Source organism: Chelon labrosus (assembly GCF_963514085.1).
Source record: "Chelon labrosus genome assembly, chromosome: 9".
NCBI classification, from domain to species: Eukaryota; Metazoa; Chordata; class Actinopteri; order Mugiliformes; family Mugilidae; genus Chelon; species Chelon labrosus.
In genome coordinates this window covers 4,572,318-4,599,464 of record NC_140359.1, presented here as the reverse complement: position 1 = coordinate 4,599,464, position 27,147 = coordinate 4,572,318, and the positions used below count along the sequence as shown (strand labels likewise).

General features: G+C 40.6%; 1 protein-coding gene across 1 annotated transcript in view; it reads left to right on the top strand.

Annotated features, from left to right (window-relative positions):
* nsmfb (NMDA receptor synaptonuclear signaling and neuronal migration factor b) overlaps positions 1–25,133 on the top strand; it is a 43,221-nt gene extending 18,088 nt beyond the window's left edge. The window contains exons 5-15 of the mRNA XM_084551291.1: positions 3,248–3,316; positions 6,762–6,814; positions 8,041–8,130; positions 8,772–8,899; positions 9,011–9,094; positions 11,182–11,215; positions 11,458–11,528; positions 12,188–12,267; positions 13,496–13,598; positions 20,046–20,121; positions 25,023–25,133. Coding sequence (XP_084407417.1) covers positions 3,248–3,316; positions 6,762–6,814; positions 8,041–8,130; positions 8,772–8,899; positions 9,011–9,094; positions 11,182–11,215; positions 11,458–11,528; positions 12,188–12,267; positions 13,496–13,598; positions 20,046–20,121; positions 25,023–25,120 — 886 coding nt within the window. The 3' untranslated portion in view covers positions 25,121–25,133. The remainder of the gene's footprint in view (positions 1–3,247; positions 3,317–6,761; positions 6,815–8,040; positions 8,131–8,771; positions 8,900–9,010; positions 9,095–11,181; positions 11,216–11,457; positions 11,529–12,187; positions 12,268–13,495; positions 13,599–20,045; positions 20,122–25,022) is intronic.
* Positions 25,134–27,147: the final 2,014 nt, after the last annotated feature.

The following is a 27,147-nucleotide window of genomic DNA, read 5'->3' as shown; positions in this document are numbered from 1 at the left end:
ATCTCATAATTATGACTCTTAAATAGACAATGCTCACCCCCCACAATCTTTCCCTTCTCCTCTCCCACGCTCCCTCGTCTCTATCCATATGTCAGCATCTCCACTCCCTTTTTCCATCTGTCTCCATCTGTTATTGTCCCTATTAGGGTCAGACTGATATATGGGTCTGACTCTGGCCTGTGATTAAAATGGCGGGCTAATCAGCGTCTTTCACCTCTAACATGATGGCCGTGTTGCGGTTTGATGGATGACACATTCGCTGTTGAACTGACCAAACCATTTGTCTCTGATATGATCTGATTCTAATGAGAAGTTATGATCAGATTTAAACATACATACTGTACATGCATTATCATCATGCGTCTTCTGGTTCTCCTCGCTTCTTCTAACGTACATGGTCTAATTAGATCTTTGTCCTTGCACGTTAGTGAATTTTATTGAACAAGGTGAGTATTTTGTTAATATTTTTATTTATTTATGTTGTCTCCTCTTCAGACCCTGGGAACTGTAACAGAAAGCTGTTTCTGTTTTATGTCTTTGTGAAGTATTCTTCTAGCCCTGTTGCTAACTTCTCTCATTTTTGTCTTCTCTCCTTCCTCTACATGTGTGCCTCCTTTCCAAACCACGGCTGTAGAATATCGTGAGTAGCTCTTTCAAACGCCCCCACTGTTCTTTCCTGTTGCTCCTCCTTTTTTCCTTACTCTGTCAGTTAGGTAACATTTTTTCAAACCTCCTCCTCTTGTGGCTTTGTGCTATGTAGTCTGGTGTGTCCTTAACCCCTCCACCTCAGTGTCCACTGGACTGGGTCTTTGAAGGTATAGAGGCAGTAAATAGCGAGATGTACAAGTAGTGCAAGGAAGGAAGGAATGAATAGAGCAAGGAAGTCACTGTATAGCAGGATATAAATGAGAGACAACAATAGTGAAATGCCAAGTTGTCAAGTAATATTATGAACACTGAGAGGTGAGGTGAATAACACTGATTATCTTGTAATCTTGGCTCCTGTCAGTATGGGCTATTTCAGTCGGAAAGGGAACATTTTGTCCTCAAAGTTGATGTTAGAAGTGGGACAAATTGGTAAGTGGATGGATTTGAGTGACTTTGACAAGGGCCAAAATGGCTGCTCAAAATGGCTGGGCCAAATGGCTGCTCAAGTAGACCACTTTGGAGGTGGTCTACTTGAGCAGGACAATATACCCTGCCACAAAACAAAAATTGTTCAGGAGTTCAATGTGCGAGTTCAATGGGTGGACAAATAAGTCCGATCCTCCGAGGCCCCACCGTGCAACATGCAGGACTTTAAGAATCTGCTGCTAATGTCTTGGTGCCAGATACCACAGCACACCTTCGGAAGTCAATGCCTCGATGGGTCAGGACTGTTTTGGCTGCAGTGTGGGGACCTACTCAGGTTTAGCCAGGTAGTTATAATGTTATGACTGATTTGTGTACATTTGTGCCTAAAGCCTAAAGCCATTAGCTTATGTAACCATACTCAAGGTAAAGAAATGCATTGCTGGAAGCAAAGTGTTTTTTTAATTGTGGTTAAACCTAAAAATAGACACATGTCGAGCTGATGAATAGGACATCTAACAATATGTATTCATGTTCAGTATCTAGCATTTAAAAGCTAAAGTGCAATCTGAACTGCTAGTTTTTAAAAGCACTAGCGCTGTAACGTACATTATTATTGTCTTAATATTCTAGAGTTGGAGGTGAATATTTTAGATGGTGAATGGTAATGTTTAGCTTTGCTGATACATCTGTTAACTTGTAGCGAATGTAAGCTAATTCTCTGCATGATGGTGTCTGATAGTTACACTCAGATCCGTTCTCTTTGGGAAAGAAGAAGCCTTACTCTGTGTCTTTTAGATCGTTGCAGTTGGAGAGATTGTGCTGGTTTTGTTCATCAGAAAGATTTCATGAGTGGCCCACTTATTTCTCTGGTTAGTGAATAGCACAGTAATTTTTGGCTAGCAGCAGTCTGCTCAGAAAGCTAGGTACCGCGTTCAGATGATGGCAACTGTTTCATTCCTACAAAAGTTACTTAGTGGCACACTCAGCATTGGTTTGGTCTACCATAGAGTATAAGAGGCCTATAGGCCTATTACCAAAAGTTTTACCAGCCTACACCTGTAACTCTTCATTTGAATTTGGTAGAATTTGGTGGAAATGTGCTGGATTGCTTTGTAGCACATAAAAGGAAGAGGGCTGTCATCTTTCAGAGTTACTGGTGAAGGCAGATGGTGGAAGGAGAGACACGCTGAAGGAAGAGTCGCTTCCAACATGTTAGTTTTTTTGAAGAAAAGGGAACAGAAAGCGACGTGAGGGGAAGGAGGGAATGTAACAGCCAATGCACAGGCAGAGCTATGAAGGCTTTTTCACTGTACAGACTGTAGTGACTGCAGCCCATTGTTTTGTCATCCCAGAGCTCATCGGCTGTCTGTCTGTCCCTCATTCAAAAACTAGACCGTAGGACGTGACTCCATTTTCTGACATACGCTGTCACAGATGATTCTCATTATGTGTGGCATCCTGTCAAAGCCATTACTGTCCCCTCTGGGAAAGGCACAGCCACGTCGACCAACTTACTGGACAGGATGGGAAATACTCATCAGACATCAAGACAGGCACACACAAAAAACATCACTTTAAAATGCCATGTATTAAAAACTCTGTGTCATAATAACCAGGCAGTAGATGGCTAGTTAGCTGCTTATTTTACTGTATAACTCAAGCTGGGTAGGTAGGCAGGATGTGCAGTTTCTTGGTTACTCCCTCAATGTCTCTTCTTGTAGACCCCTCTCTTGCATCGTGGTCCTAGTGTGTGTGTGTTTGTGAGAATATCCACAATGTCTTCTGCCTCTGGTAGATAAAACACCTCTGTGCTGTTAACCCTAACCAGTCAACCAAACTAACCAAACCCTAACTAACATTAAAGACTAAAACAAAAACCTTTACTGCTGCCCCATCCCGCCCTGACTACACATTATGCCCGAACCCAACTAGACCCAAAGGGCCTTAGTCTAGTCAGTTTCTCTCAACTGCGTGGCATTTCAGTCCCACCTAGGTCAAACAAACTGTCATTTAAAATACTGTCACGGTTTCTGAGTTAAATCAGACAAGTTCTGTAGAGGTTATTTACCCTTTGGGTCAGACTGGGTTCAGACAAAAATCCTTTGGTGTTAGGCCAGGCGCCTCTAAAAGCTGTTTCAAAACAAGACCGCTTAACGCTTTGACGTCTCGGCAGGGCTTTCCGAGGCATTGCTGAGAGAAAGAGACGGAAAAGAGAGCAGGAAGCAGCTACCATGATGGAGAGGTACCGTGTCCTGGCTGTCCTGTCCTGTCCTGTGTGGTGGTGCTAAACCGTCCCTGTTACAGTTCCTCTAGTAATGACAAGACACATCATCAGTCTCTCATCAGATCTTAAAATAAAAACCTAATTTCTCTATAGGCTCACCAAACTTTTTAAGCTTTACAAACTACTTTATTTTTATCCATAAACAGCCATTTACTCACTTTCCCATTAATCCTCAAAGACTGAATAATATGAAGAGTTACTAGTAAACATACCACCAAAATGTGAAATCACGCTAGCAGAATAATGGAAACTGTGTGATGGCACATTTAATAATGCCCTTAATTTTTATTTAAAGTAAGAAGAAGGATCTTATAGCCTACCAAAAAGATGCTTTCATATCACCGCATCTTCTGACAGTCCCACACATGCATAAATTCTGTATGTTGTTCTTTGTCTCCACGTTCTGCACCTACTGCATACTGTTGAGCATTTTCTTTTATTTGTAACCTTTCCACAACCGGCTGTTATGGGGTGATCGCAAAAATCGTGTAAAAGTATCCCCCGGTGCACATGTATGTTTGTGTGTCCTCAATCCTGGAGGCTGTGGGGGGGCAGGTTCAATCAGTTTTCACCATTGAAGACTGAAGTGTAAAAACAGGGTCTATCAATACAATGCTGTAACTCTGCACTGTGTGGCTGGCACTCAGAGCGAACGTCTCAATCGATATTTGGCTGGAGACCTCACATCCACCAAGTCTGTTTGGTCCTATGTGTGCTGCAAGGTATTTTATTGTGTGTGCGTGTGTGTGTGTGCAGGGACGTGTCGTATACTTTCATAATGCAATACTTTTAAGAGAAGGTTACATCTCAGTTAGTTCCACAAATCGCATTGTGCATGTTTGAATAAGCACGACTTTTTTGCAGTGTTTCGAAAGGTCACAGCTGGATAGAGGGGGTTAGGAGTGAGACATATGCAGACACACAAATATTCATGCACACACGCAGCGATAGGAATTCGACTTGGTAGTCTCGGTGTGAGGGTGGTAGGGATTTTAAAAGCTGTTGTCACTCAGTATGAAAATACAAAACTGGCAGACTGATGGATCTCCCTCTCCTCTGAGTCATCCCTCTATTTTAGGCTCTGCCTTCACGACTCCTGCAATCAACACTGACATGTCTACAGCTTTTTTCCCCTCTAAATAAATGCCTAAAACTGCAGCCTAGATGCAAAATATCTTGAGATTTAAACAATGCACGTAGGAGGACTCGTATTTTGCATTGCACCTCCTGTTTAGCTGGGGTGTGACAAGGATATCTTGTTGATGCTCTTTCAAAATAGGAGAGCCTCGTGAAACCAAAGGTCTTGGTCTTATTACGCTATGGGAAGGGCTAGTGATAACCAGTCACAGAGGTGGGGCTCATTAAAAATAATGAGCTCTGGGGATGTGGACCAACCACATCAGTTGTCACATTATCCAGTCGTCCAGTTTAATAATCAGCTTCAGTAGAACAATTTTGTGCAGAAAAATCAGCACACTGATGCATCTGTTCTTGCTGGTTTTGTGTTTATACATTGATTTGATTTTAGCAGACATTCCACTATGACATTTACCTGACTTTATGGGAGAGACAGAATGTCGCTGGAGGCTAATCTGTGTTTAGTTTTTGCTGATTTAAACTAACAAAAAATCAAAAGACTAAAATTTAACTGAACCTATACACATTTTGTCATAGATTAAAACTACATCAATATCAAGTGCCAAAATTGCTGATGACTTGTCCTTTCCCCTGATTTAGAAAGTTTGAAGAGCCTTGAAATCATTATGCAATGATGATGGTTTCCCCCAGTTGTTCCTCAATTATTCATTTAGGCAACATTTCAACTGAGGGAGTGTGCACTTTCATTTACAGAAGCTTCATAGCTTGACTTAAAGAGCGACAAAGTAAGTGATAAAAATTTAAGTGAGTTTGAGACCTACTTTCATTGCACTCACCAGTCACAATCAAGCTGTGGTGAACTCAAAAAAGAGTTTTTTGTTCCACATGCTACAACTTCATACCCAGTGGTACAAACTGTTAATCATAAAATGTCTTTAATGAAAAAAAACTAATCCAGGCATCAACTAAAAGACAAGTATTTCGTCTAAAAATTCCAATGCATAGTGTCTCTTCAATAGCAGTTCAAAATTGTCATGCTTTTTTAATAACATTACATGGCTAAGAATCTCTGAATACACTGGTCTCTTGGGGTTTGATCACAAAGTCACCTTGCATGACACTGCAGGAGCACGCTAAAGCTGGCTACTTTTCTTTGTTGTTAGCAAACATATTGTCTTGGTCTCTAAAAGCACAAGGAGGCAACAGTTAATTTAAAACATTTTTTTAAAACTGTCAGTGTTTTAGCATTGAGGCTGCTCCTGTTTGTCTGACTTATGAATTTAGCGCGACATTTTCTGAAAATATGCTGCCTCCAAATGGAACTTGTGATAAGTTGTCCACATTAAATTCTTACCATTCAATTGGTAGCACCCGCCATAAGTTGTGAAAACACTGTTGCTTGGCAACTGTTGGCAGAGGCTAACTGTTTAGCAAGCTAATGACCGGTACTTAACATCAGAAATACAAAAGAATAATAAAGATCTTATACAATTATGAAGAAAACACTATATGACTATTTTTGAAAAGATTAGCAAACTCTTATCTCTTTCCAAAAAAAATTGTGGTTGTGAATAGCATAACAGGACACCATTCATATGGAGTTTACTTGCAAACACGATACACCCAACATGATAAACACTATCATTTGAATGGAGCAATAAATATGTTTTTGTAATCTCATCCATACTATAAAAAAAATAGATCAACCATTTCCCAAGTAGCCTGGCTGGTTAAAAATGTAGATTGCCGATGCTATTGGGCTGCCCTTTCATTCATTGAAATTCAGTTTAGACCGTGTTTATCAGTTACTTCCACTGTCACTGTTAATGATGACTTGAACATCAAATTAACCTTTTGGGCTTCGTAATGTGGCACATGTGAGACTAAGAATAACCGATTTAGACAAATGCAACTGATAACAAACCTTCAATCATTTCTAGCTGCGACTTTTGTTGGGATCAGGAAGTCTTTATTGTGAATATTATTAGAATAACTGATGTTTAACAGTAATACTGGAGAGTCACAAATTAGTGCTTGCATTTAGTTACATTTGTAGCTTATGGATCTCCTGGTGTGCAGGGCACCTACTGGTGAAGGCAATATCATTGTCACATGTTTGATAGCTTTGGCAGTAGCCAATCAGGCATCTCTGACATCTCTGACTTGGATTCAAAATGCTCTACTGTTTTTTTTTTTTTTCTTCTTTACATTTGTGTCTGTGCTTTTGAAACATTCTTACTTTCTGGTTCAGTTTCACATTCCTGATGTGTCTTCGTCTTTTTTTTCTTTTTCTCTAACATGGTAGAAACTTCCGCAAACACCTTAGGATGGTGGGCAGCCGCAGGATGAAGGTCCAGAGTAAGTCCTTCAGTGTATTTGTTTGCACGTGTTTGTGTAGATGTCAGTATGTTTCCGATCATTCATGCCCCGCAGTGTGTATCATAACATCACAACTGATGTACATCAGATTTGAATCGTGCTTTATGCATGGAGCAATAGCTATGTGCATGTTTGTGGAAACAGGATAATGGAACACACTTTTGAATCAAAACCTCATTCCCTAAAATCGTCATTAATCTGCAGACTGGTGTATGTTTGTGTATGTTTGTTGCTGTGAGGATTGTTTCATTTTTTTATCATATTGATTGTCTACTGTACTGTGAGGTCAAACAAGATAAAGCCGTGTTCTGTTACCTTCTAAACCTGGAATTTTTGTGCATCAATTTGCCTTGTGTTTTGTGACTTGTAGTAAATTTAAGGAATAATTATTTTCATTGTGTTCCACCTTTTATTAAATCAAGTTTTGCCAACAGTCTTTCTCCATTCAACAGAAAGATTTTATCTCGTTAATCAAATGACAAGGTCAACATATATTGACACTATAGTTACAATTATATATATAATAAAAACATATTTGTGCCTTTAATTAATATCAAATGTTGACACTAAAGTGAATAATGCACTCTGAAATACATTTTGACTATGGCAACTTTTGTTAGCCTTACATTTGCCTGGAAACATTAATTTGGACAACACAGTATTGTAAAATGATTAATAACATTGTCAGCAATAAACTATCACTGTAATACCTCCAGCCTGATGTTAACCATTCCTGCCAACACTCATGAGTTTCTCCAGTATTTCAAAGACTCCCTGTGTTGTTTCTCTATGGTAAAGTCCCTCCCTAGTTTTGTTTGTTTGCCAGATTATCTGTGAATCAAAATCTGCTCACACAATCCACACATTACCTACCATTTCAGCCCATCAGTCACCACAGCCTGATTCAAGGGGTGTGTGTGCAGCGGCTCTTTGTGGAGGTAGGCATGCCTGTTGAAAGCTGAATGAATTAGTAGGGCACTGGCAATATCACCACCTCCCTCCTCTACTTTGAAACCTGAACATTGGCAGGTATGACGTTAACACAAAGCACCGAGGCTACTTACCTAACAGGGACCTCACCTGAGTGCACATGTTCTCTGCACACAATGGGTCATCAGGACAAAGCCCTTGATTACTGAGGTTGATTATCCTTTGTAGAGTATGCATGTGTGTGAGTGACTTTCTTCCCCGCCTAACTCCATCAGCCTTCGCCGATCGCCGAGCCAAGAGCTTCAGCCGCTCGTGGAGTGACCCCACCCCTGTGAAGCCTGAGTCACTGCATGACTCCAGAGACAGTGAGTCCATGCACTCTCAGTCACTCACATGAACAAAAGCGTAGACACTTCCTCTGCAATGTGCACAAAATGCACGTATTCTTTCTGTCACATAATCTCAGAGACACATAAGAACACGCATATGGATGAATAAACATACATGTACAGTACAAAGCTACATTCAAATATGCAGGCTAGTGCCCTTGGTGACGTCGAAGCTACAGACGCACACTGAACAAACTCATGCTAAATCCAAGACACACAGACTTAACAGATGTATTCTGACTCACACAAGAAATCTTATTGTCTTTTTTGACTGTCAGTGTGTGTCTGCGGTTTATCTGTTTACGGGATGTGCTCTCTGTGTACCAGTACTCGGCTGTTGCCATCCATCCCCACAGCCGTCCTCATCTACCAGCCTGTCGTCCATCTGCCTGTTGCTTTGTGTCATGTCTGTCTGTATCTGGCCGGGCGCATAACGAGGCTGTTATTGTGTTGTTTTGTGTTGTCTGCCATTTGATTTTAACTCCTCCGTTCCTCCCCTCCGCGCTGGATAAAAAATAAAATAACAGGTGCAAGGCTTTTAAATGGAGCACCCTGCTCTCTAATCTCATTTGTGGGTTATCCTTTCATCTTACCCTTTGTTCCTGTGTGTGAGCCAGGTGGCGAGCTTCAGACCTCCTCAGGGACTCTAGATGAAGGGCTGGACGAGGATGCCGACTGGGAGGAGGAGAGGGAGATGGAGAGAGTGGCCTGTGAAGGAGAGGACTTCATTCCGCCGAAAATCATGGTGAGGATCCTTGATGAGCAGCCAACTTTCAGATGTAACAAAAATGTAATATCCAGTTGTTTTTATATATTTATGCGGAAAAAAAAATGTTTCTCTGAATGTTTTCCACAGTTGATATCATCCAAGGTCCCGAAGGCTGAATATGTCCCTAACATCATTCGTAGGGATGACCCCTCCATCATTCCCATTCTTTATGTGAGTAGCAGCCATTGGCAGATTTATGTCACTATTAAATGTAGAGGTTTTTGTTGACTGATTGATTGATTTTTTTTTCTGTGGCCTGCCACTGACATTACAAGACCTGCATCACATTTGATTTACCAGGGCACCATTAAAAAGCAAACCATATATATAAAACTAGTAGTAGTACTAAACCGTATTAGTCAAAAGTCTGGACATGACACTCATTCAAGTTCATTCATTCATCTTCTGTAACCGCTTATTCCTGTTAAGGGTCACGGGGTCTGCTGGAGTCTATCCCAGCTACTCATTCAAGTTTTCTTTCTTTTTTTACACTGTAAGTAAGGTAGTGACATTTTTTTTATATATTAAAAATTCCAGTTGCAACTATTTGTCTTAATGACCACTTTCCATACCATTGCAGTATTTTAACCAGCTTCTTAAGGTCATCATCTGGACAGATTTTGTTTACCAGGTGCTACCTGGTGTATGTAGTCTTAATATATTCTATTTTGCGCTGTAATGTAGAAATGAGTGATAATAAAGACAAAACTCATGAATGAGTACAATGATTATACTAGTTGGATATAATATCAAACTGAAATAAAGCAGCACATTGCAATATGAGTTTGTATTTCTGGGCAAGGAGTCAATAGAGCTGTGCACAAATTTCACAGAGAGTGTCCCCAACATGTTGCAGGGGCTCTGCTTAGTTAGAGCATCCTGTATTGAAAGCGTAGATCTGAATGAAAGGCCTGTATTGTCTGAATATACACTACATGTACATATAAGGTAAGATATGCCCTCGATCCACAATAGAGGAAATTCAAAATGATATGGCAGTACAAGAAGTTAAATTCATTCAAAGTACATCTGTTGGTGGCAGTTATGACCGTCACAGGCAAAGACCAGTGACACCTCAATAAGAGATGAATTCATTCAGTCAAGTACCAATAGCTCATTTATGTCAGAGGGAAGAAACACACTGTCAATCATCCCCTGAAAGTGATGTCTCTCCTCGGCAGTATACAGACTCATCACAGCCTGATTTTGAAGTTCTGTTGAGTGCCACCCTGCTGGTTGTCATCTCAGATGAAAATATAAAGGCAATCTTTTGCTGTGTCCCACCTGGTCTTTTTTTCCCGTTAAAGGAGAAGACACAAAAAGTTTGTAGCACCTGGAAAGCAACAGTCATTTGCGACTAGTCAGCAACAGAGACACAAATCCACTGGTTCATCTCCAAAAACTGTGAAGGTTTGTTTGTTTTGTGAGTGAATGATTATTCTAAGGCTATAGTACCCAACCTTTGTAGCCAACCTAAAGATTGCCATGTTATACTGGATTTCTCTGGAAAACTGTTGTGCCATGGAAATCTGTTGCACACATTTGTGTCACTCTCAGGATGACCTTTAGTAATACTGTAGCATTTCATCACCAATACATTTTTTTTTGTAGATTCTTTTGTTTATGACCTTGGAAAATGGTAAAGATATCCCCATTAACCTCATCTGTACTGTGTGTTTAGTGCAAGATAAGATGAGATAAGACATGTTTATTAATCCCACGTATGGGAAATTTCCTTGTCACAGTAGCACGGAATTTGGCAAATATATATACAGAAGACAATGACAACTTCAACGTGGTTAAAAAAGAGGAAATGTTAGCTTGCTAACATATGCTAAATATGTTCATGAACATGGTCAGCATTATAATGTACCTACTAAACATCTATTAGATTATATACAACACAGCAAAGCAACATCAAGCAGAAGTGTTAATAAAGTAGTTAAAATGGAATAATGCATATACACTGATCAGGTGGTTTGAATTCTGTCAGTCATCTCAGACAATTTTCCTTGTAACCTCCATTACAACCTCTAACCTCTATGTTTGGAACTGTGTAATATTCAAAGGTCTAATGGGCTGTAATTGTGAGCAGTCAGCCCTCTCAGAATAATGCCTTAATGACATTTGTTTGTCCATTAATGGCATCAAATGAACTAATGTTCTGATTAGAAATCAGTGGGTAGTTCACTTTGATTCAATTTGTGCTCCGCAGAGTATAATGCAACAATAATTCTCTTTTATTATTCCGTTTAAAGGACCATGAACACGCCACGTTTGACGACATTCTCGGTGAGTGCGGCACTTCTTGTGAACATTACTCCCTCGATGTACAGTAAATGTGGAAAAGATGAGGGTGGAATAAGTTTAAGCTTGCTGGAGTGCAGAGATGACTCATTGTTTAGCTACCCGTGTGTGTGTGTGTGTGTCTCTCTCGAGGGACAGCCAATTTATGTGTCTCACCATTACGGCTGAGTGGGAAAAGTGACACCTCTCTCTCCCTTTCTCTCTCTCTTCGATGGTCTCTCACACAGAGGAGATAGAGAAGAAGCTGACTGCTTACAGGAAAGGCTGTAAAATCTGGAACATGCTTATTTTCTGCCAGGTGAGTGACAGCAGAGATACAATGAAATATTTTGTCATTATTGGGTCACATCTTCTTTAGCAGTAAATCTGGTTTAGCGCTCTGAAGGATAACTTTCTATCAGCTCATAAAGTTATAAAAGTTTTTCTTTTCCTAGCAAATAGTTAAATATTTTTTATATATATTTAAACTGCCTGTTGGCTGCTTACACACACACACACACACACACACATATATATATATATATATATATATATTTGGCCTATTTTCATTCTTAGACATACAGTTCCTAGACTGAATACTGTAGAATGGAAGGCCAGTGTGTTCAATATTATCAGTCTACATCCAGTTCTCTATAATGACAATTCCAAACAGGTTTTTAGAACTGTTTTCACTTTTATTACAAATCTTCAACTAAAATCTTTCCTTTACTAAAAGAGTTCAGACCAGTAATCTGACACTTTATAGAAGCCTCTTACGTTGTAATAATGGATGTGACACTCGTTGGTCTCTCTAAGCTTTGTGACCTTGGATTTGGGCACTTTGACCCTTTCTTCAGACATTTCTGTCCATTTCCGTCCATCCATCCATGTTCATCTGCTTATTTGACGCTGGGTTGCAGCACGTTCTACAGCATACAGTATGAAGGAACCTATTATAACCCAAACTCCTTTCCCCAGGGTGGGCCAGGACATCTGTACCTGCTGAAGAACAAAGTGGCCACCTTTGCCAAGGTGGAGAAGGAGGAAGACATGATCCAGTAAGTCTTGCTTCATTCTTTAAGGAATATTCTGCTGGCAAATGTTGCTGGTGTATGGCCTTCTTGTTACGATGTAGAGCAAGGAAAATAAAAGACAATATTCACACAAACTCAACTCAAACTTTCAGCAAACGGTTCAGTCTTAAATGAGGAAACAACTATGTCTTTTTTGACATTAGTCACACGGTCAGTTACTGTACTAAAACTACACTAAAAACTGTGTTACAAAACAGTTCAATCATTTAAAACTTGTACCAGACTCCAGGAGTGGAGGAGCCATTACTCTACTATGAGGGGTCATGGTTGCAGGAGGGTAACAGACCGCTAGTAGACCTGGGCTCAGCAGACCAGCCTAGTAACATGTGCATGCCATCATAAAATAATGAATACACCTAAACAAAAAAATCAAGCCCATCGAGTTGATCCAAATGGGCCATCCTGGGCGTGTGGGTCGTGATAACTGCACTTGATGGGGACCGCCATTGGGTTTATAAAGTGTGTATTTATTGGAACTGGGGCACACTGAGAAAGTGCTTGACAGGAGTCGGTGGACAGAGATAGAAAGCATCCTGGTAGACAGCTGGCCTCAGGAAACGGATGGTGTTTCTGTGTCACTGCTCGGCTGCCGACTTAGGAGGAAAACCTTTGATGCAAAGTGTGAGACCTGTTGATGCTAAACTTTGAGAATGTCTTTGAGATTCATCCTAGCTGTGGAAATACAAGTGCTCCTCTCTAGATAACTGTTTTAAAAACTGCCAGCCACTGGCTTACAATTGCCAAATGATAATACATATTTTCCAACATTAGTATCAACTCCTCTGTACGTGTTTGTTTAAGGACAAGAAGGAAAATCTATCAAAATGATAACAAAATAAGATGGAAAATAACTATTATTAAAATCAAGAAAACACTGAGTGTGTCGTACGAGGCGCAGTTCAACAGACAAGAAGGGAGAAAGCAGGTGAGTTGATTTGGATGCAGGCCTGACAGTCATTACAGTTATATGGTCTGTGCCATTACAACCTACAGCAGTTAAAACCTCTGCTTTTCCTTTTTACATGCCAGTCTATTGTGAAATATTGGAGGTGACAAAGCAACAACAGAAACCTGCAGTCAACGTGCCTTTAAAATATTTTCCTCTCTCATCAAACCAGCATTCTGTTTTGACCTTAATTCTTTCACAACTCTTTCACCATTTGTTGCTGATTGTCCTCTCCTCCGTTACCAGGTTCTGGCGGCGGCTAAGCAGGCTGATGAGTAAGCTGAACCCAGAGCCTAACCTCATCCACATCATGGGGTGCTATGTGCTGGGGAGCGCTAATGGAGAAAAGGTAGCCGCCTTCGTATGTAGCAATAGGAGCAAATAAAACGCCCACACTACGCCGGTTGAGTTCAATAGTTTGCCTAAAATGTCTGCGTGCATTTTGCAGCGTGCTTAGTCATAATCACAAATATGAGCACACGCTTCCACAGCCAGATGCTGTCTGTAGCAGCGTGTAGATAACTCATATAGACAATCTGTCAGCTTTCTGGATATGCAGGGTCTTGCAGGGCCTAGTGAGGTGACCTTTTACACAAGCTTGGTAAAATAATGAAAGAGCTAGCAGTTTATTTGTGCATGTGAAAGATAAAGTGGAGGGCAGCAGTGGAGATCAAGACGCACATACAGCACTTTGACGAATAACAAGAAAATAGACTTCTGCCCTGACCCTACCACCTCCACAGAGACTGACACACGCTTGCTATATGCAGACATCTTCGCATACAGCATGTGCACATGAAACATGCCCACACACTGAAATATTCATATTTGCCTTTGAAGCCCCATCTAACACACTCTACTACTGATCCTTGTGAATGCTTCCTCCAGTATTAGTCATCCTTCTTGACTTTGATAGTAAAAGCTCATGTAGTTTTTCTAACACGAATTGTCAGCTTTCCAAACAAATGTGACGCAGATTTTGAAAAAAAATTACATAAAATCACATGCACATTAAAATAGGAAAAATGTAATAAATCTTAAGCTAGTTTTTGAAATTTCAACCTGAAAAGAAAAAAAAAACAGACCCAATGTTAATCGGTCACATCTCTACAGCTGAAAGTACAAAACGAACAACATCGGGTTAAGTCTTTGTGTCCCCGTCATTAGTGACAGTGACGTTATTGAACCTGTTCTAAAAATATAGCGCTACATCTCCACCAAATGCGCGAGAGAACTGAAGCACATCAGTGCTAAATTCATTTTAGTCACAGTAGTACTCGAAGGTCTCTTCACTCAGTGCCACAAAAACAATAAAGTCCCAGACTGGTCCCAGTGCAGAGGCCTCTGGGGTGGAAAGGGTTATTTCCAGGGTGTGTTTTCCAAGCTAACAGAGCTGATATTTTGTACGCGGCTATTTCTAGTCACCTCAGTTTAAGCCTGGGTGACAAATACGTCACTTGAATCTTGTATGTCATCATGTCCTCAATCTGTTTCCAATGTCCTTTGGCACATTTTTTTTTCCAACTCAGCCAACCGTGCATACTTAATTTACTTATTTTTTAGTATTTCCTTTTTTTGTTTACAGCATTTCGACAATGGATTTTGTGTTTGTGGACGTCAAAAAAAAATCTTGTTGTTGTTGAGTGGCACACTCTACAGTAGGGGGATGTGATGTAAAAAAAAAAACTTGTAATATAAGTACACACATACAAGTAATGTGATCTTTGCATTTGACTCCAAATGAGCATACACTGAGCAGGGGGCAGCCATGCAAGGCACCTAAGGTGTGTTTTGCGTGCTTGCTCAAGACTGTGGCATTGGAAACAGTGGGGATAAAACCTCACACATCCAAAGCTGCTTTTCTAACCGCTAGTCCACAGCACCGCACATAGTGAAGTGGAACCGGATTTGAATAATTTCTGCATTTGATGAATCGTCTGCTCTAGTGGCTGCTTCTAATTAAAGTCTGTAACATACAGCATGATGTGAACATAATATCAAGAAAGAGCCATTGGCTTTGTGGGAAATGTAGTTTAAATGAAGAAGGATTTAGAATTCCGTGAACATCCCTCTCATTAATCTCCACCATGCTCGTGATTTGTTTGCAGCAACAACAACCAGGTGTTGGAGTTAATTGGAAAATGATATAGTAATGTTTCAAAACGCTGCTCGCAGTCATTGTTCCCTTGCATCAGGCCTTCTAAGGACACCCAGCGCTACACTGTGATAGTCACTGTGACATTTGGCATCTCCCTCACGTTGATTTGGTACGACTCGTATGTGGAGAGGGAGGAGCAGGGACGGGCGTATGTTCGCTGCATTTAACAATTTTCCTCCTGCTGCTACCTCTGTGTGCTCCTGCAGGCTCAGCTGGAGAATCACTATTAATAGACTGGCTGGCTGAGCTACCTTCAGAAGATGCTCCACTTCACTCATCAGCCCTTATAGCTCCGCTGTCTGCTGTCAGCCATGTTATTTAAGGGTCTAAGTGTTTGCGCCTAGAGGTCATATTCATTCTCCTCGGTACTCTGTCTCAGCCTGATTAGAGCAAGCTCATAATTTTCCTTGAGGCAAATGGATACAGTTGGATTTGACTTGGGTGAAGTTTGCTGCTTTGCATTTGCCGTGGATAGGACTTGCTTAAGGCACTTCAGCTTGTTGCTGTTTGATCAGTCCTCAGACAGCTGTAGATAGGTACTCATTACGGATGACCAGGAGCGCCCCACAAGCCTCGACAGATCAGAGATGACCCAAGCCAGTCACCTAGCCATGACAGTTTCTCTCCTATTTTAACAACTGCACTGCAACTGTGCCACATCCAAGCAGGTTCACTACAAGAACTAACTGTCCACTACATGCACCAAAGTTTTCAAAGCCGGTTGCATCAGCTGTTATAATACAATGTTTGGGCTCATTCGTCTAATGAACAAAGCGATGCTGACTTCTGGTGAATTAAAATACAATAAAATGTAACTTAATTCAATATATCAGCACACATTAAAAAAAAAATGCAGTCTGGTTTCAAAGTTGCGACCTAAATCAATTTGGAATCCAGAATAATTTTGATAACGCATCTCTCTTTTGAAACAGTACACTGAGATCACATATTGACCCTTTTTTCCCTCTCAAGCCTCACTGTTGCTGTCATTTATCTTGCTGTCACCTTCTGGTTTGGCAAATCTTCTGAGGCCATATGGTGCTCCTGACGTTTGGCTTCAGCCCTGATGGAGAAGTGTTCCTGTTGTGTACTAATCTCATTATATGAAAAATCGATGTGTAGTCGCGCCCTTGCGACTGTTCTACAATTATACAGAGAAATTGAATTTAGAGTTCACTTTTGTTAACTCTTTAGTCATGAAAGAACAATGGATCTTCATCTCTACACTGATTTATATTCTGCATTTTCAACATCTCATTTTAAAGCCATGGTAGTGCATTATAAGTGTAAAACCAACTTCAAAACAAAAGTGGGGCTTGGCTACGTGATGACAGTCATGTTAACAACATTAGTCACCGTTCCACTAACACATAAAGCAATTTTTTTTTGTTGACTCTCTTAGATTAACAACAGAGGGGTTAATTCACTTGGATTAAAAAAAAAACATTTACTCACTAACAGCTTGCCTGCATTAGTTGCAGCTCTGACCCCAACCTTAAAAAGTCTATTGATTCCCTTGACATTATAAAGCCTGCAGGAAATTTCAAGGTTAAGCACCGGAGCAGACTGCATTAGCTGCATATATAGTCTGCGGCAGGTTATGTATCCTTTCACCTTCTCAGCTCTGCCTAATGCTGTTTCTGTTCGATTCCATCATTGTTAGTGGCATGCCAATGGACTGCCTAGGTAGTCACTGTTGAAATGTTAGCAACAGAGAGAAAGGGCCTAAGAACTGCAGAAATACAGGCATATCAATGGTTAGTCTCTGTGGTTCATTTCTATTCAGAAAACAAGCAACCCTAAAGGTTTTGAGACTTTTTTACCCCAAAACATTTCAAATATATACATGTTTTGTAACAGTGAACTGAATCCAAATGAGGGCTGGGTCTACTCCATGGGAATTACCCAAGAGTAGTGAATTTGCAAAAATGTAAATAAATATTAAAGTAGATGAAATTATAAACGGATGAAATCATTAGCTAAACGTAATGGACACATTTGGAATAATCAGTGAGAAGTAATAAATAAGTGAATGAGGAAAGTAATGAAGAAACGCTGAAAATACTCAGCTGTTACGATTAACAGGTACACCCTGGACAGGTCTCCAGTCCATCGCAGGGCTAACACAGAGAGACAGACAACCATTCACACTCACATGCACACCAATTTAGAATCACCAATGAGCCCCAAAGTATGTCTTTGGACGGTGGGAGGAAGCTGGGGTAATTAACAATTTAAACAAATACATTTTATCTAATAGTAACATAACAGCTAAATGAAATTAAAGTGTGACAAAACCTCTTTTGATACTGTTGTGTTGAAAGACCCATTTGAGACATGACTGATGGAGCTCCAACGACCAACTTACTATAATTTCTAAGGATTTCTAAAGGAGCTGCTTTCTAAAATGAAGTCGATAATATTTATGAAGTGAAAGAATATATATGTTTAAAAGAAAATTAGTTGCTAGCCTAATTTTAAAAGTCAAATATTAGGAAAAAAAAAAAAAGTTCTGATCATAAAGTAGCCTAACTGTCCTTTCAAGCTGGCAGTAGTCAAAAGGTCACAACTCTAGAAACACTGGTAGTATGTGGAATAACTTCATTAGCTATAATATGAATAAAGTTTTACTGAGAAAATAGCAGGGCACTAACGAACCATTTGCTTCTTTCATCTGATGGATGAACAGCACTGAAACCTGTAAATGCCATTTGGCTGCTAGGCTCCATGTGTGCTATCACACCAGCTGGCCCTGGACCAGACCCCAGGGAGAAAATGGAGGGGCAGGGAAGGATGAGATGGAACGAAAGGGAGTAGCAGGAGGAGGTAAAAGTGTGGACAGGGCTGAAGGCAGGAGTATCATCAGGTGTGACAGGCTTCCAGATGCACGGAAACACATGTGTGCTGTGGAAACACGCAAGAAATAATGGAAGGGTACAGCAGATGTGTCCTGGGTTTTTAGTGCACAGTACTCGACATGGGAGCACAGACATATGCTGTGTCCTATTTCTGGAGCTGCCATCCATCACATCCCACTGATAAGACATTTTGAAGGTTCCTCAAATGCAGCCAACTCCAGTCCCTTCAGTCTCCCAAACAAGCTCAAAGACCTAAAGGGTTTCCCTTTTTGAGGTTTGTGGGAGCTTGTGATGATGCATGATGAATCCTCTCCAGACTGTCTTATTTATGCCAGCGGCACAGGCTCAGTCTGCTGCACCTTTGTAGACCTCGTCCTTTGAAGACTGTCACCATTGGAACAGGACAGAGCTAGCTGTAAATGCTGTGGGCGATTCAGTGCTGGGTCAGTTTATGTAATATGATTCAGGTCATAGCAAGTAAGACACAGGTATTTTCAGAAAACAAACAGAGATTTATAAATCTCCCTATGGTCAAACTAAAGCCCTTTCCGTCTCACACTTCGGTACATGTTGATTGTTTAAACTGTTGTTGTTTTGTTGTATTTGAATGGCTAGTTTAACATTTAGCCAAGGGACAATAGTGGACAATGTTGTACTGAGCCATGTACAAACATTTACTTAAGTTTGTAATAGGCTTTGTTGTTCAAGATGGCACACATGTCCCAGCTTTCTTAATCTGGTGAACTCAGCACCAGAGCAAATGGTTAAATTAGAGGCATAAATCTGTGAGCAGATTTGTTTTTCCAGTCTTCTCTATGATCCATCAAAGAAGGAGCATTGAGATTCCCAGAAGAAGCAGAAGTTGTGGCGGGAAATGTCTTTTGGAAAATTGTGGAAAACCCACTGTTATATTTATGTTTGATTATTTTTTTACATTCCTTCTTCTATAGCTAATCCATTAAAGTAGATTGTATTAATCTTAGCACTGTTACCATCATTCAGGTGAGGTCTGCAGTACAAAAGGGTCATGGCTTTACGTTCACATGTATAATGACCAATGCGGTAAGCCTGACTGTGGTTTAAGCCTACAGTAATTGTTTGTTTTTTTTATGCCTCAAAAGGGTCTTTTTAGTAAGTGTGCAACTGTGCACAAAGTACACAGTTGGGTATACAGTACCTCTGAAGGCTGCAGTAAAGTTCAGCTAGAATTGTACAATGGAACACACCCCTTCTCTATTTTGGTCAGCACTGTGGTCACTACCATCATGTTTGAATAAATGGTATGGAATAGTCACTGGACAAATCAAGTGCATTTTCTGAGATAAATGTCCTCAGTTTTATACTTGTATGATAAATTATCTCATTAATTTCAAACAAAAAGATCTGGGTCAGCATTTAAAAGCAGGTACGGTGACTATAGTTGGGTTTTCCCTCCACTGTGTCCCTGCATGTAATCTCGCTCAGCCAGGCCGTAACCCCAGTATAGATCCACTCATACGGACAGATGTGTCAATAAGGACAGAAAACATTACCATAAGTGCCTTTCACTTTTACCCTGCTGTTGCTGTGTAAGTGGCACATTGACCTTCTCTCCTGCTCTCAACTGCACAGATGCATGAACAGAATCAAAGTGCTGCAGGGCTTCTCCAAGCTCTCTGCATACAGACATATCTGTGCTTTGTTTGTTTTCTTTCCACAGTGCCTGATGGCATTCGGAACAAAGTGTTCTATCTCTCTAACGCCTTCTCTCTGTCTCTCTTCTTTTTTTTTTGCCTTGCAGCTAATCCAGACTCTGAAGCGGCTGATGAGACCCTCGTCGGTCGAATTCAAGTCCCCTTTAGAGCTGTCGGCGCAGGGTGAGAGCAATACGCGCACGTTTGAAAAACCCAAGCTCTGATCGTGGTTTTCTGCTGTCTTTTCACTGAATGAGTAGTACAGTATTTGTATTCCTTTACTACTACTGGCCGCAGTGGTACCCCTGTTGAATGTTAATAGTGGCCATTAATCAGTGTCAGTAAGGCGGCTCGGCGATGAAGCGAGCACATTAGGGAGCATAAGCAAACATACAGGTGTGAACTCTGCTGAGCTCTCAACTCATCCCTTATCAGTCATTTTCCCGACGTCTATTGATGCTGTGCTAATTATTTTCCTATTAAAGCGTCATTATCGCTGCTGTGTGTTCCCATCCTCTATTGACCCACCTCACTCACATCATTCATATCCACCTTCACCTGCTTCTCTGCATAGAAACAGTGCAGCGCTGTGAAGAAGCATTCAGTGCCTTCTGCTGACAGACATAACGAAAAAGAAGAAAAGAAATATATGACAGGTTAGAGATCAGCCCGTAAACTTGATGAAAGCCACACAATGAGATTTTTCACCCTGCTTGATAATATCTGCCACCATACTGAGGATCTTTCAATGCTCTTGCAGTGCAGATTGCTTTCTCCATATTGAATAGTTAGCTAAGTGCACATGTATCGCCTTGAGCTCAGTGAAGCATTTTCTAGGTCATCGATCAAATGAGTGTTAGATTATAATTAGTTACTGTTCAGGTAAATTCGCTCCATATTCACTTTATCTTTACGGGATGGTTTATCTCAGCTGAGCTCAGTCTTTTGTCCATGAGAGGACATTAGCTCTGCAGGCAGATTCAAGCAGTCAATTCTTTTTACAGCAAACACTCCCCATGTGTACATACGTGAATTCAATGGTAGGATTCCACAATAGCGTATCACACTATTGATGTCATTTGAATTTTGGATTTTGCAGGAAGTGTAAAAAGCTTCCTCCTCCACGCTTCATCTGCAGTCTCTCAAACAACAGCAGCACCCAAAGAAAAGCAGTTTCTGGGGGTCACGTCAGTAACCTGAGATGTTCTTGCGGCCCTGCCTATTAGACACACACATTCAGCAGCTGCTGAGGACAATAAAATAGGTAGTCTTATTAATTCAGTGAATTAGAAATAGTTCAGTTTGACAAAGTCTGACACTGAACTCATTACCATGCTGTGAAGAGTCAGCAAAGCCTCCGCTTGTACTAGAAGTGGCAGTGCGACAAACTTTTTCCAACACAGGAGACTAAAGCTGCAGTGGAATGGGGGAAATCTGTGTCTCTCTCACATTCAGATGCTGACTACTGACACAATTCCAAAAATGCAGAAAAACTTCTAACATTAGCTGGTTTAATTTAATTTTATACAGATATTAATTTTTGTTTAATTTCTTTGATTTCTCTGTACACATTTAAATTTATATTTATCTCAGGTCAATTTCAGCGTATGGTTACTGTGTTATAAGTTAACTCTAATGTATGTTCAATGTATGTTACTGCTACTGGATGCTTGAATTTCCTTCGGGATCAATAAAGTATCTATCTAATCTAATCTAATCTAATCTGGTTAACAACACGGTATCACCCCAAACGAGGAGACCAGACACCGGTTGAAGGAAATGACAGAAGTCACTTTATTCCTGAAAAGTCATGGTAGATTCTTGTATAAGCCAGATCTGGAATCTCTCTCAGCGTGACAATATAGAGGTAAACCATCTAGTGGTGTACCATTAAATTGTAGTTTCTGTGTTAAATGTGGGCCGGCAGAGTGGTGTGATGGTTAGCACTGATTCCTCACAGCAAGAAGGCTCTGGGTTTGAATCCATCGGCCGACTGGAGCTCTCCCTGTGTCTGCACGGGTTCTCTCTAATTTATTTAACATAGCAGCCTCAAAAAGCCTCTTCTTCTCTGAACATTTTATTTACACAAAATCAACTCAACAGAACTCAGATGACTTGGATGACTGTGTCACTTTTACTCTGCTACATTCACAGCATAAAGCCCACCCAAATGATTTAATTGGCCTGGTTGATGTCCGGCAGGCGTAATCAATTTCAAATGGAGAAACTCCAGACCGAAGTTCCCTCCAAAAGTTTGTGTGCTGCAGTACTTAGTGATGGCTTCCAGGCTAGGAGTTGCAGCAATTATAATCTAATGATACCGATAGATCCGTGCAACACTATTTCAGTCACCTGGTAGCAGAAGAGGAGGACAGTATCAGTGTCTGGAGCTGGTACGCTGGATCTGGGAAACCATCTCATTCTCTCAACATGTCAGCTTTGCAGCAGCATCTGTAACTGTAGTTTGCAAACCCACTACCTAACCTAACGTTGGTTACACTATTTGCTGTGTTGTTGCATTGATGTTGTTGATTCAGTGTGCATTGTGAATTCAAAGAGCCGAGCCTCTGATGGAACACTGAAGGGAGGGGTGTGTTTGTTTGGCGAAACACATCATGCCTTTTGGTACCAAGTATAGATAAAGTTAGACCAACTCCCTACCCCACAGGTTTTTGTGGCAGACAATTATTCTGGAATCCCTCCGTGATTAACTGATTTTTCAAACATCTGCTGGGTCAATCAAATTATTTGGGCAGGTTTTATGCAGTGATGGACAGAGGAATAACCACAGTTGAATTTTTCTACAACAAAATGACGTGCTGGGATAGGCTCCAGCCCCCCGCGACCCTTCACAGGACAAGCAGTTACAGAAGATGAAAGAAAGAATGAATGAATGAATGAATGAAAAATGACGTAGGATTATCCAATTGCACACAGAATTTTTTTTCTCTGTATTTATTGGTTGAAATACCAGGCTAATGTTAAGATGCAACCCACTTGGGTCAACATGTCCAAAAATGCATTTATGTCTGATAGATGCATTTTAAAGGCCAGTGAACTTTCAGGGACACGCCAGCAACTCAGTATTCCACTCTCTTAAAGTTGGAAAGAAAGGATAACAAACGCACTTCAGAGCAGTTCAATTTTCCCAAACAAGAAGAAAATGTTTTTTTACTTTCTCTTCACTTGCACCTGCCTTCTGTCCTGATAATACTGAAGCAATGACTGTTGACAAGAAGTCGATGACAGCTCTGCGACCCCGCTCCTTCCACAATCACAGCATTGTCAAAATTAATGACGTGCCAATTTTCCATCAATCCTTTTCCATCAACTCAATTTAATTTGCATGATACGTCACATGACGAATACTGAAGGTATTTGAGGAAAATACTATTACAGTGTCCTGAAACTTTTTGTGAGATAAAACAAGTCGGTCCCCTCAGAGAAGGGGAAGGGTTTGGGGAAGGAGTTCATGTGAGGGATGAAGATAGGAAGAAAGAATAGGTTGGATAAGAAGTGGCGAGTGGGCAAATACAAAGAATATGGATACAGGGAGACAGATGGTTCTGCTGCAGTCCCAGCTGGACCTTAGGATATGTTTTTATTCTGTTGCTATGAGCCGCCTGCAAAAAGAAGCTTCCACAGTGTGTGACTATGGTTTAAGTATTCCCACTGACCGTGCGAGGAATACTAATGCTCTCAATGTTGAGGACCAATGTGCAAACACTTGATTTAGATATTGTTTTGCTGCACAGCACAACAACAGTCTCAGACTTGTCGTGATGGCTAGCACAGAGCCAGTCAGAGAGTTTTAGGAAGCCCTTACCATCTTTTCAGGAATTGTGTATCAACATAACGGAACGATAAATATTGAAAAGCTACTATTTCTATTTTGTCGTAGCAATGTTCTCTTGTGACATCACACCATGACCTCTTGCCACCTTATACCACAACAATGTAAAACCCTCTTTACTGTATCTTGTCCAACAGTTAGAGACTCACACTCTCCACAGCCTCTTCCTAAAACTTTTCTATCTGCTTTTATTTATTTTTTTTAATTTGTATTTTTGTCTAGCTGAAGTGATTCTCGGCAGTGTGACAAATTTCACCCCGCTTCATTTCTGCTGTAAAAACATCGGGAGACTCACAAACTGGTTTTGATCTCACGTATTGTTTCTTCCAAACAACCCCATATGTGGACTTCATCATTCTAAATTAATTTCTAAGGGAACTGTTAACACATAATCCTCTAGTGCTCAAATGTAAAACAACCTCAATTTTCTCAAGCCCAATTACTCTTAAGAAAATGCCATGTTGGGTATTATACATTCACTTGCCAATTCATAAGTTACACTAGTGAAAGGGAATGCTTTCCAATACAGCAGTCCTGCTCTAAACCCCACTTCATGAAGGCTGCATTGTCAAAAGTTGTTTATATTATTTAGTCTAGCCCACTGACTAAAATGGGGTCGTCAAAATAATAGAAACGTGTCGGTACAGCACAGCAACACTTCAGTAGTTCCACAAACCACAGCCACTAAAATGACAACAGTTGAATCAATAGCACTTTCAGTTATTTTAACTTTAGTTGAATAGCATAACCTTCACAAAGCTAAGATTTAGTGCAGGAGTGTTTTAATAGAATGTATTTGTTTGTACTAGTGTGCCTAATGAACTGTTGAGTGAGTGGATATTATATTTGAGCTATTATGGTATACCCACATTTGAATCGAGATGAAATATCAATGCAGATGATGTCTCTCTTGAATTGAATCTATTTTTTTTTATTTATTTTTTATCCACTCATTTTTAACTGTTTTTTAACCATGGCTCTGTTGAGCTAAACTGAATGAATGTCAACAGCTGCATAAACGGCACAAAGTCGCAAACTGAAACAAGAAACATCTCTTAGCAAAGTGATCATCAAATGTAATAAATGATCCATGCATGAACCTTATTGCTGTCCTGGATGTAGCAAACCAATAACACAGCAGGCAGGGTGTCCTGTAACTAGAAGAGGTGGGGTTGTTCTGGTGCTGTGCGTTTTTGTAACCTTCCTTCTTTTTGTTCTCATGTGGCTGCAGGCAAAGAGATGATCGAGACGTACTTTGACTTCCGCCTGTTCCGCCTGTGGAAGAGCCGTCAGCACTCCAAGCTGCTGGACTACGACGACCTCTTGTGACATCGCCCAGTAGCTATTCTGTCGGCTCGTCGGGCCAGTTATTGCGAGTCTGAGCCTGCTGTTTAACGGTGGGGGGGGGGGGTTTGGTTCCCTCCTGAGAGGCTCCTGGACCGGCTCTGTGTGGCAGAGCTGAAGCAGCAGCGGTTGGGTCTGTTTCTTTAAGCCCTCCTGAAGCGACAGGGCGTGGCCCCGTAGATTCAGCCAGCGGTGTACTTTTCCTTCCTCACCCATTTTCACTTTCTGCCTATCTCTCAGATAAAAGAGAAAGAAAGGGACAAGAAAAAAGGAGGAGAAGCAAGAGACTCATCATCCTAGCCTAAATGTGTCAAAGATGCTAGCTAGAGTTGGATTGCTGATTGCAGAGGGGATGTTACAAGAGTGACAGCAGGGAACAGAAAGAACTCCTTTCTGAGTTTAGAGGTTAACAGATTTTCTTTTTTTTCTTTGGCTTACCTTTAGCCGACCTATCTGCTCTTCTAAGATGAGGCTAATACATATGGTTGTATCTTCTTGTCAGGTGTGGACATTATTTACAAGGGAAGTAGAGCTTATATGTAAATAAACAAGTGCTTAATGGAGCATTAGAGAATAGATTTCCAGCCTTTCTCTCATGGTATCACGTGTAAATGTAGACATCTAAGTAGTCTTATTAAAAATTAGAGTAGTCTCTTTAACACAGCTTTTTTAACACCCCAAATAAATGTGTTTCGTACCGACTGTTGTATTAACTCAGGTTAAACCCCTTGTTTTCTACTAAGAATTGTACTACAACATACTGTAGATCAGAACTGAAAGCCTTCACACTCCACACAGAGTCATCTTCTTCAGAGGGACTGTCAGGGATGCCGTATCTTTACTTGTGTGTGAAGGACGGATCTTTTCTGCATTTTCATGGTCAGCTGTAGCCTAACAGACAGATGCATCCATGCATGTCTCATAACATTACAGCGCTTGGACCCGCTGAGCCAGCACTAACTATACTTTATTGAGCTGTTGGATAGCGGGTACTAAGCCTTTCTTTTTTTTTCTTTTTTTTTTAAATACCTGTGTGGATTTGTATTGCATGTGTGCCCATAGCTTCCTTGCATAGCTGCTCTGTAATGAGGTCTTTACAGTGACTTTGTTAGACAAAAATCCGTAGTGCATACGTCAACAATTTACTCACATAGTTGAAGAATCTTTTATTTAACAATGAACTTGAATCACTCAAAGTAGCAATGGAGAGGTTGAGGCAATATTTTCCGTACTTTTGTTCCTCCTCCTCACCACCGAACTGTCTCTTCTGTTAATATACTCTTAAAACTTGTGCTCTCATTTTAGTGAATATCTCAGTGTCGCTGTCTCCAAATGTTATCTTTGCCATAAACATTTCTGGCATTTGTAGACATTTTAAAATGTGTAAAGACATGTATTGTGTTGACATAAACAAGGCGCACTCCAGCGATTTGTTTTCTTTTCGCTAAAGATGGAGGATTTAAGCAGGAGGTATTGAAGAAAGGACGGGTTGAATGGAAGCAGCTGAGGCTTTAGCCAATAAATGGCTGTCAAACTTTTGTTACACGTGCTTTTTGATTAAAAAAAAAAAAAAAAGCTGAGTGACCCTGATAACATCAGACACTATATCATTGTGAGGTCAGGTGATATATTTCCAGAGCCATATTACACATCATACAGCTGTTCATGACATTAACTGATCTTTATGTGTATGAAAGATAGTGTGAGACAGTCTTACAGAACGCTATCAGACTTGGCCTGGTGTAACCCACTTTAGAAGAAAAGCCTGTGCTTACTTGATTCTGCATTATCGGCTCAACCTGTATTTATTGAAGAGTAATTCTATTTTTTTAAAGCGAGCGACCACCCCAGTGTATTGTAGAGCCACAAATATTCACACTAACGTCAAATAGATAACTGCAGCATAAATACTTTTAACCAACGCTAGGTGATTGGGGGGGGGGGCTATTTTAAAACTGCTGGTGTTAGTGCTTAATAAGTGTTGCGTCAGATATGATGAGTGACATTTAAAT